Raw genomic sequence first — 11,250 nt, 5'->3', positions numbered from 1 at the left:
GAGGTTTTTATTCTGCAGGGACCAAGGTAGACTTGGATACCATAAGAAACAAAATTTAGAGGCCCTCGACCTTGTATATTTAAAAAACCCCATTTAAACTCTGAAGGTAACACTAAGGCAGACATTTAAATAATATTCATTGCAATCCTATTCATATCTACTCAGAAATCGACCCTACTGAGTACAATGGACCCACTTCCATGTAAGCAAGTATTAGGATTTCAGCCATGATCTGTGGTGAACAGCACCAGTTTTTTGTCAGGCTAATGTACGAGCCACATCCACCATGGTTTGTATAAATTGTGCAAAAGCTGTTATCCAAGCAGATTGCAGACTCCTGCAGGTAGGAAATAAACCACTGTAAACGCTGATGGAGGCCCATTCCACCTCATCAGAATTAGGAATCAACTATATTCCCTTTGGAACCAAATATTGACCTTGAACCTCCTATCTTGCATGTTACTTTTACCGGTTAGAATTAAATCCAGAGCTCAGAGGGAAAAAAGGCATATATTGAAACCAGCGCTTCAGGTTTTTCCCACTCTTTATTGCCAACAAATGTATATTTAAAATCACGGTTGCAAAAAAATGTATGTAATAAATACTTCACTTTGGGCTGTAATAAATAAAAAAAGAATATTAACAAGGAATGCACTTTGCCAGCCACAAGTGTGATCAGTTCTTGGAAGAAATAAGAAAAAATGTATGGCCATAGTTCACAGTTAAGCAGCCACAAGCTGCCCCAAATAGTTATTCGACAACAATGAGATCTCCCTCCCTCCCAATTCCTCAAGCGTTATTCACAGTTTTAAGTCCTCCATCAGAACTGTTCTCTGCAGAGCTTCAAGTCCAACTCATATCTTTCAAAAGGGAGTGAACCAAGGAAAGCTACACTCCAAAGGAATTCCTTGTCACACCATTAATCCAATAAAGACAGCTGCAGTAGGCTCCATGTCTGGTACCAGCCCAGCACATAAGATATTTGTTCGTACCAGTCCCTACTCCTCACTCATCCATCAACATACTAGCTTTTTCCAACTGCCTCCACTGTAGACTTCAGTGAGAGAAGTCCTTTTGGTTTTAGAAGAGTTCCTTTTAATTTAATTGCATCTTTGCAACAGCATATTCAACGCGTATTCCATTCTCTGTTTTAGATCCAGGGAACATCCAGACATCAGAAGGGTCGTCAAGCGAAACGTTGTCGATAGCCTATCTTCATTGATATAAGTAAGCAAATATTCCTCATTTTGGTTGCATATGATGATTTTTGTGTGGTCGTGGTAGAAGTTCACCTGCCAAGAAATTAAGAGTTGCTGTTTAATGCAATTGTTCCAACCTCTCAACGCACATTTCATGGCACTGCTTTCAGTTTTTGGCATTGCTCTGCAAGTATTTCATGGACAGAGCCTTCCTTTACAGCCTAGATTAGAAGCATAATAATAAAAAAAGCCTTTGCTCATGTGCTACAGAATATCAAATGCCTACAAGACAGAGCATCTCTTTGACTAAGCTCAATAGGGTCTTGATCAAGATCACCTTCTTGAAGACAAAGATTGCAAGCCTTAATTTATGAAACGGCAACACAATTTGGAAGCAAGTCTCCTTGAAGCAGAATTTACTTCTGCATAACACATTTAAAGGATGAAGCTGTTATGTATCCAATAACCACCCCTTAAGAAGTAAAGGTATTGTTCATCTTTAGTTGGTAGAGGCTTGTGTCCAGAATTTGAGAACTATAATAATAATAATAATAATATTATAGTAATTATTTATACCCGCCCATCTGGCTGGGTTTCCCCAGCCACTCTGGACAGCTTCCAACAGAAAAATAAAATACAATAATCTATTAAAACTAAAATCACTGCAAACCTCAGGTAGCTTGAGAGCAGAGGAACACAGAAGGTGATGTATGGGAAGATCTCCATTAGACCACAGGCTGTTAACCTGTGGCCATCCAGGTGTGTTTGACTAAAATGCCCATCAGCCCCAACTAAGATCGTAAAGGATGGCTGCTGTAGTCTAGCCACATCGGGAGGCCCACAGGTTCACCAACCTCTTACTAGATCTTAGTGCAGGCATAAACAAACTTGGCCCTCCAGATGTTTTGGGACTATAACTCCCACCATCCCTAGCTAACAGGACCAGTAGTCATGGATGATGGGAGTTGTAGTCCCAAAAGTTTGCCTATGCCTGTCCTAGTGCCTATGGTGTCTTGTTGCTCCAAACCCAACAGCCTCCCCCTCAAAATAGAATAAACCAAGTATTACAGATGATACAAAATCATGTAACGTGTAGAAAGCCCATTTTACATCTGTGTACACTTCACTTTTGGCCTTGGGATTTGTGAAAGTAGCACGTTTGGCCCTTCAAGTCACTGGCTCCTCATCTTTCACGGAGTCAGCTGAACAATAGCTTATTAACGCTATTTATGGTAAGTTACTATTGTCATCAAGTTGTGACAAGCTCCTTAGATGGATAACACACTGTGTAAAAATAGTACACTCACCATCTTAAGATCTAATACCCACTGATTCCAGATAACAAGCCCCTACATGTTTTGAACAAACTGCATGTGTGGGTGGGAGGAGGGAGGAGGGAGGAGGGAGTAGGGAGGAGAGAGGGAGGAGAGAGAGAGAGAAAGAGAGAGAGAGAGAAGAAACTCTGCCTACCTGGAAGGTGCCATCATTGAAGAGCATCATCAATGCCTTGTCAGATTTCAACCACTGTAAGAGGTAAAGTCTGGCCCTACGGACATCTGTTATACTGGGCAGATCGCCTCCCTGAAAAGGAGAACACATGGTCTTGGTTAGAGCAGAGTTCATCAACACACAGGCTTTGATCAGCAAAGGATTCCAAGCCGTTTCATCCACATCACTTACATCCATGAGATTCTCCTCCATGTAGTGAGAGAAGTACTTCAAAACAGTTACTTGACTGATGAACTGTTCAGGGGCATCCGGAGCGGAAAACACTGAGCACTGACCAAGCTCTGCATAGTAATGGACTGTTCTGAAGGTAAAAAGAAGAAGAAGAAGAATATTAAGTTCAAGTAGACACAAGAGAGGAAAGCGTCAAGTGAAAACTTCGTTGTACATTGAGCCAGCCACTTACTTTTTGTCTGGAAGAAGACTCATATGAGCACCATTGTTGAAGAGAACGCCCACCGTGTGGTCCGACAGCTGGTAACCGAAGCCGTATTTATTTGAGTAGTCCACCCATTTTGTGACCCACTGGAAAGACGCAGCCAGTTGTTCTTTGGGAATGTGGTCAGATTCTGGCATGTTCTCCAGGCAGCCACGCAACACTCTAGCCACAGTGTCCGCCACGCTTCCCATAGTACTATCTTCGAGGCCTGGGTGAGGGGCAAAGAAGAAGGAACGTTACAGAAACCACATGCAGAGTTGTCAACGAGCCTACCTCCTGTACATTTCTCATTGGCCTATCGTCTCAGATTATGCCCCTAAAAGGCGGTTTTGCAATTTCTGCTACAGAATTTGTACTGAAGTTCTCAGAGTTCCAAACAGAAAGAGAAGCTGTAAAAACTAAGTTTTAAAAGGGCTTGGGGATTTATCTGCACTCCCATCAATTCTTGCAGTTCTTTGTGGGGAGGGAAGACATGACAGTTCCACAGGCTCGCTAACCAAATTTGTAGGTTTTTACTCTAGGTTATTTGCCTGGCCAGTTTGACATGGGAGAAAGAATGTTTCTTTCCAGGCCCTAAATCTTACATTCTTGCTTGAAGTACAGACTAAACACAGAACCGTCTACTTAACGCCATGTGCATCATACTTACATTCGCTGCTGCTGCTACAGCTTCCCAATGTCCCCCGAACTATCATCCGGATAGCATCTCCGATTTGTTTGGTTTCTGCTAGCATGCCAGGTTTGGCTACAGTGGTGCTAGGAGGCTGGATCTCCTGAAAAGGCAGAAGACACCATTTTGTTGCCAAGGACCACCAAGGACAGATTCTTGCACAATTAATGATGTTTCAGATTCCGTTTTGCAGGTACCCTGGTAGCTAGGCCTCACTAGCAAGGTGCTTATCTCTGTGATGAACAGGATACATGCAAAAGGGCTTTTGCTATTGCCCGCAACAATGCAGTGTGCATTGTACATGCCACACAAACTCCATTTGAGTTCCCTTTCAGGGAAGGCAAGGTCACCTAGCATCAGGAGATGATAGCAAGCTTTGATTTCCCTTCACTTATGTATCTAGGAAGAGGCTGTGATAAATCACTGGGGAAGATTCCAAACTTGTTCTGACCTTTTAGCAACTTGAACTACCAAAAATAAAAATTCTTCTTGGTTGCAAACTGGGTCCCATTTCTTGAACAATGGAAAGATGTTTTCTTAACAAGGCTTGGAAGAGCTTCTTGTGCTGTTTGTTCTACATTTTTATTTAGTTACGTTCAATATTCTGCCTGTGTCTGCACACACACCAGGCCTGCTTCAACTCCCAAACATGCTGGAGATTGCAAATGCAACTGAAGTTTCAGAACTGCTGGCTTATCCTGAGCTAAAAGTCTTCCTAAGGAAGAGGAGGGGCAGCTGACAGCATCTCAGGATTATGCAGTACGGAGACACACAGATGCTGGATGATTTGCACTAATGAGTTCTGGAGTCAGAGACCCTGCGCAGATGTCAAAGGCTATGACAGCCGTGTCACGAGATTACGCCCTAAGCTTCCTGAGCTCTCAAGGATTTCGCTAGCCGCTCGTTTTTGCTTGTGTTCAGCAATGCAGGCTACCCTGTTACAAAAAAAAGCCCAACCAACCGAAATACATACCTCCTCTGGTCTGTGTTTCAGGGGTTGCTGGGTTATTGAGGTCTTTTTCAAGTCATGTCTAAGCTTGTATATTTCTTCATCTTCTTTAGCAAGCCGATCTGGGAGGGAGAATAAAGTCACAGGAAATTTAGAGGGTTTTTTCCCCCATCCAAGTGCACATGACTGTCTGGTACACAATACTTCCTGCAGTTTCCCTTGAGAAGACATGCTGTCTCTTCCTGGAGTGCTGCTTCCTTTGTATGTGCCTCATCTCACAGAGCTGAGCATGGCTCTTATATTATAGAAAGAGTCAGCAGACCAGGAACTCCAGCCAATAATAGACCGGCTTCAAAAACTAACAGTGATGCTTTAGCAGCTCTGCCTTAAAAACTTAGCAGTGTGTATACATAAAATGCCAAGCCTTTAAAGGTGGCAAGAGATCAGCACTAAGTACAGTGGTGCGGTGCCTCGCTTAACGAATGCCCTGCTTAACGGAATTTCCGCTTAACGAAAGGATTTTTCGAACGGAGGTTGCCTCACTAGACGAATTCGTTTTATGAAAAATTCGTCTAGCGAATCACGGTTTCCCATAGGAATGCATTGAAATTCAATTAATGCGTTCCTATGGGCAAAAAAAATTTCAAAAAAATTTCAATGCATTCCTATGGGATTCGCTAGACGAATTTTCCGTTATAAGAAAAGACCCGTGGAACGAATTAAATTCGTCTAGCGAGGCACCACTGTATTTGTTACAGATGGGCAGAGGATAGATTGGTATCCACTCATAGATCTCTGGGTGATTTGTAAGATAGATCAGCAAGTTTTTGGAATCTGGGTTACTTAATGATACAGGAACAACAAAAAGGGTTTCCCTCTCAGAAAAGATGTTCTTTTGCACCTGATGGCTTAAGTAAGATACTAAATTGATCCTTCCAGCCTGAAGTCGGCCTACTGTAGTACATAGATAGTAGCCAGGTATGAATATATCTGCTTACTGTGTGTGTCAAAATATCTTGCTTTTTCCTTCTTGCCCCCAAAGAGAGCTGCAGCTGCCTTCTTGAAGAAATTCTTAGCTGGGCTTGACAAATTGAAGTCGGGAACTGTATGACAACAACTAGCTGGAAGCCTCTCTGGAGTGAAGCCCTGAGGAAACAAGATGTACAAAAACGGGCTGTCAGTGGGCCGTCAGCTGTAGCTCTGAACAGAAGCGAAACAAACCAAGAGCAAGAATGCTACCAACCAGCAAGAAGAAGTCGTGTTGAACGATGTCATCTAAGCTGGGGCGGTCTTCCGGGTTTTTCGACAACATGCTTGCAATCAAGTGCTTTGCAGGAGGCAACAAAGACGAGGGCAAGGAATATCTCGCTTCCCTTATACACCTGTAAGTTTCCTTCAGATTGGTTGTTTCAAATGGAGGCCTTCCAAGTAGCATTGTATACCTGTTGGAAGAGGAAGTATACAATTCATTATTTGAATCATTGCCAAGAATAATTTTTTAAAGAAATGTTTAGAAGAAGGGTCTCAATTTAAGTAGTCTTTAAGTAAAGAGAATCCATCATGACTAGTACTGGAAAAGGTTATGTCAGCTAAGGTTTGTGAGATGGGGCTGAACTGAGATCAAGAACATGCCACAGGTCTGTGCAAGGCCCTAGAATGTGTGGGTTTGGTAACCAATGCAGATTCAGCATCCCAATACCATGGGGCTGCAAGGAGTGGGAAGTGGTGCTGGAAAGGCTCACAGCTGATCAGTGGAACTGTTAAAGACTCTGCATGCAGAAGGTCTCTGGGAAAGGCATCCCATCCAAAGCCTTCGAGGAGCCTGCCAACTAGATGGGCACGACATCTCCAGGCTGATGGTGGACCTTAGACTGGTTTGACTCGGTCCTCTAAGAAGTCTGCCCACACATGCAATAATATCTCCTGGTGAGATTGCTGGAGAGTGTGTTTACTGTGATTTCAAAGGGGGGAGATGAGGTCAGAAGGTGAGGCTTCACAATACCTTGCATTGTTTTTTGCCCCCATATACAACTAGCACAAACAAAGGTTATTGTGCAAAATAAGCCAAATCTCCAGAGTTCTGAGTAACCTGAATAGTTACAGGTCACAGGAGCGCAACTTGGGGACTTGTAGGTTACATAGTCCAACCTCCTGCTCAGCGCAACTGCTCAAAGAGATGTGTTGAAGGTCTGCTTGAAGACCTCGAGAATGGCAAAGCCCACCCACTAGTTACACAGTTGTAGACAGGACCAAACACCAGCTAAATACTCACATGACACAGCCCAAGGCCCAAATGTCAGATTCACAGCCATGCCCTTGTTTGTTCAGAACTTCTGGGGAGAGGTAATTTGGTGTGCCACAGATGGTTCTGAAAAAGACAATTGAATGAGGAGTTAAAACAATTAGCTATCAGTTCAACAACAGTTAAGACTCTCTCAAAAATTCAATGTTTGTCATACATTTTAGTGAAACCAATGCAATCCAAAATCCCAAGTCAGTGCATTAGTTTGGCCCCCAAAGCTATATGTTTTTGTTAAATACTACACAGGTTCCACCTTAATTCTTTGCTATATGCAAACAGTCTGTATCTGCCTTGCATACAGAAGGCTCCAAGTTTAATCCCTGGCATCTCCAGGTGAGGCTGTGTGAAACCCCTGCATGAACCCCTGGACAGCTGTTGCCAGCCAGTACAGACAACAGGGAATTACTTAGACCAATGGTCTGATTCAGTATATGGAAGCTTCCTATGTCCCATGGTGGCAACTCACCATTAGCTATATAAGACTCCCCCCCCCCAAAAAATGTGCATGGGCCTGGAAATAATTGGGGTTGTTCACAAGCAGAAGAAGCTGACCCACTAAACTGTTCCAAAAAAGGCCAGCTGATCAGCTGTCAGATATCCTGGCTTGCAAGCCAATGATTTAAACGCATTATAAGAGCCAGCATCTCTCACTGCTATACATAACTAGAGATTACAAATCCCAAGGCAGTTCTGCTGTATTTCGGTTGCTGCCCTCTTTCCTTCTCAGGTCCTTACCTTCTCCTGTGCTCCAGCGGTTCCAGCCTTGCTGCCAACCCAAAGTCACCCACTTTCAAGTCCATGGAATCGTTAATGAAAAAATTACCTACAGACGCAAGGCGGAGAGGAAGAGGAAACCTGGTGAGTCTAATTCAATGTCATGACGTGTAAGACAAGTGCTGACTCGCGTCTAAAGAAGGCCAGCACATAGTTGGTGCTTTTGTTTTTATGAATGAATACTTAGCGCTATTACTCAAGCACTCCAAGACTCCACTGCCAGAGAAGCTGATCCTATTCATTAATCCCCATGAGTTGCAGTTTTTAAACAGTTCAGTCTATGAGAAAGGAAACTGCTTTTTCAACACCTTATAAGCCCAGTGTCTTGGGAGATCAACATACCTAGCTTCAGGTCTCTGTGTAAGATCTCCTGTTCATGAAGGTATTTTAATCCTGACACAATCTGCCTGAGGTAGTATCGCACTTCTGGTGCCGTCAACACCTTCCTTGCTTTCAATATGTGAGCCATGGACTGGTGAGAGGAAGAAAAGAGAGAAACCCACAGACAAGGTCACTCAGCTGAAACCACACGATAAACATTATTAGCATTATGAAAAAAGCTGGGGGGTGGGGTCAAAGGCAAGGAATTAAGGGCTGCCTCAAGAAACTATGGACAATACCTTTTACACATTAAACATTTTTACACTATCTGCCAATTCCATGCAAGGGAATCCTGGATTTCTCCCCATGGATGCTCACCCTTCGGCTGCAATACTCCAACAGAATGTAAATGTTCTCTTTGTCCTCAAAGTAGTGGTAGAACTGCACAATGTGCCTGTGATTGAGCATCTTGTGCAACTCAATCTCTTTATCAATCTGGAAGAGGAGAAAAGGGCACACACAAACGAGAAGCAGGTTATTACTGGCACCTCAATGTCCACATGCCACCGCCGTGGGAAGAGGCAGGGCTTATAGGCGAGCAAGCCACTGCAGAGGGAGAAAGGGAAGGGCCACCCAAGCACATAAAGAGATTCCTGAAAGGAGCGTCACAACACATACACACCTTTTCCCTTTGATGAGGTTTGGCTACTCGGCTGTGAGGAATGATCTTTGCAGCATAGACTTTGTTTGTGGTCAGATCCGTCATCTCGTAGCATTTTGCAAAGCCGCCCTGAAGAGACAAGGCAGAGCAGAAGAAGCACATTAGACAAGACAGCTGAGAAACTCCTCTCCGCCTCCCTCTTCAGGGAGCCCAAGTCAAGCAGGAAAAATCGGAACCACCAAGGGACCATAACTGCAAAATAAAAAACGGTGACAGTCTGCAGCCAAAGGACAGTCTGCAGTGTGCTCTCAATTCTCACTCTTTGCTAATCAAATTAATGCAGAGCCTTGGATGCTAAAGAGAGCCCCCCAGGCAAGCTCTCTCAACCAGCGGTCAAAAATAGGCAACAAAGGTACTGTAGAGACAAATGTCTGTAAAAGGCTTGAGGACTAGCAGCATAAACCGGTAGTGAGAGGACAAAACCCTCCCCAACTGCCTCGTGTGATACAGGCAATTCTACAGATTCTTATCTTTTGACAAATGCACACACATTTATCCATTTTTGCCATAAGTGCTCAAGATGAAAAGCACAGCAACCGACAGTTTTCTGCTGCATGTAATTGGGAGAAGAACAGCTGACAAGACATGTACATTCATCACACACGATAGCTGCCCTCCCTCTCCATGCAGCTATCCATGTAGAGCCGCCTTGTCTTTTGTTCAGCAGCCCTTTAAGGCTGGCAGCTTGCGCATGCACCAGCCTCCACAGGTAACAGCCTACTTCGATAGGTGCCGTAAGTGATCCACAGAGGTGATAAAACACAACTGATAAAAACACAGGGGGCTGCAAATCAAGCCAGCAGGACATAAGGAGTCAAGATAGTGCAGCAAAGCCCCAATTAATAGAACACTGGATGTAAAATGCCCTTTTTCTGAGAAGCAATTTTGCAAAGGAAGGGAAATAAAAAAGCACGATAGATGGACTGGGAGGAGGGGAGGGAAGTGCTATTAATTATTATTATTATACTTTATTAATTATTATTATTATATGTATACCCCACCCATCTGGCTGGGTTGCCCCAGGTACGGAGGCTCAGATTGGGAAGGGCGCCTGCGTGCCAGAACTGGCAAAACGCACTGGCAAAAAAAAAAAAACCCCACACAAAATAAATCGATGTTGACCCCACCCCGACGTTACAACCAGCTCTGCACAGCAGTGACAGATCCACGAGACGAGTCCCTAAAACTGCCGCCGCCGCCGGGCATTTACCTTTCCCAGCACCTTGCCGCGGCAGTATCGCCTTCCCGTGGTGGGGTCGGTAATAATCCGAGAGATCTCGGTGGCCGAGTGAGGGTGGTGGTGATGCTGCTCGGCTGCCGACTCCGCCGCTTTCTTCCTTCGCGACTCCCCATTGCAGGACTTGCCCAGCGTCTGCTCGCCCATCTTGCCGCTGCTGCTACCGCCGCCGGCTGCTGTACTGCCCGGCTGGTAAGCGATAGTCCTCAATAAATCCATATCCCCGTCGGCGGGCTTGTCCCAGCGAAACAAACCCCGCTCCCGCTTCCAACCAGCTCCAAGCTCCGCCGCCGCTGCGCCAAACGCTCGCTCTGCGAAACGGCGGCCGCCTCCACGGCCTTTTATAGCGCGGGCAGGCGCCCCGCCCCGCGAGCCTCGACGTCACAATGCACCGCCTTCCGAAGCGCAGAGTGGCCTATAGCGTGCAGCGCGTTGTCCGTCTGGCCGCGCAGGAGACCCGATCGAACGCCGGCAGCGACGCGCGTTAAACAGCACTTGGGAACGCGCGCGCCCCGCTGGAGCCTTCAAAGCGGCACGCTCTTGGGGAAAAGAGGCCTCCGCGTAATTGCAACCGCTGGCCCGAACGACGGCCCTTCCCAGTCAACGCGCGCTTCCTTAGGAGTAAGCCACGCCGCCGGCCGGACCTTTCTCTGAGGAAACACTCCAGCTTTTCACTGCGGTGGGTGATCCACAGTACCCAGCCGCGCCAAGGCTGGGCAGCTCCCGTATAACCCTTTAATGTTGGCCCGGCAAATGACAACGCAGCCACCGGATAGAGAAATGGGGCCCCCCAGCCACAACTCCCCCTGGTCCCTTTGCTCCTTTGAAAAGCTGCGTAGCAAAAGTCCAAGCCTGCACCTTGTCTGCCATAACCCCTGCAAGCCGCCTCAAGGCCAGTGGGGAGAATTCATCAGCTCCCTATATGGAACAATGGCATAGGTAGGTTTGAGTGACGTTTCAATAGGGGCAGGGGAGGGATTACCCTGAGCCCCACCCCTCGGCTTCTCTCTCTCTCTCTTTCTTGCAATCCCTCCCTGTACTTGTTTTAGACTACAACTCCCAAAGAAACACAAGAATAGCCCTGGTAGCAGCTATATAACCCAGCTATCTGTCCTCACAGTGGCCAACCAGA

At 45.6% G+C, this 11,250-nt stretch overlaps 1 protein-coding gene across 1 annotated transcript; it reads right to left on the bottom strand.

Annotated features, from left to right (window-relative positions):
* Positions 1–526: 526 nt before the first annotated feature.
* On the bottom strand, positions 527–10,433 carry PLK2 (polo like kinase 2). The gene is made up of 14 exons (XM_035100745.3): positions 10,092–10,433; positions 8,843–8,950; positions 8,539–8,655; positions 8,182–8,311; positions 7,801–7,888; positions 7,036–7,131; positions 6,007–6,205; positions 5,762–5,909; positions 4,788–4,885; positions 3,794–3,917; positions 3,112–3,352; positions 2,880–3,009; positions 2,670–2,780; positions 527–1,292 (listed from the first exon to the last, which is right to left on the bottom strand). The coding sequence occupies exons 1-14, from the start codon at positions 10,335–10,337 to the stop codon at positions 1,101–1,103; spliced, it is 2,028 nt and encodes a 675-aa protein (XP_034956636.2). The 5' UTR covers positions 10,338–10,433; the 3' UTR covers positions 527–1,100.
* Between the last annotated feature and the right edge of the window lie 817 nt (positions 10,434–11,250).

The sequence above is a fragment of the Zootoca vivipara genome, chromosome 10 (genome assembly GCF_965207765.1).
Source record: "Zootoca vivipara chromosome 10, rZooViv2.hap1.1, whole genome shotgun sequence".
Lineage (NCBI taxonomy): Eukaryota > Metazoa > Chordata > Lepidosauria > Squamata > Lacertidae > Zootoca > Zootoca vivipara.
The sequence above is the reverse complement of the archived record's forward strand: the minus strand, read 5'-3'. Positions and strand labels throughout refer to the sequence as shown.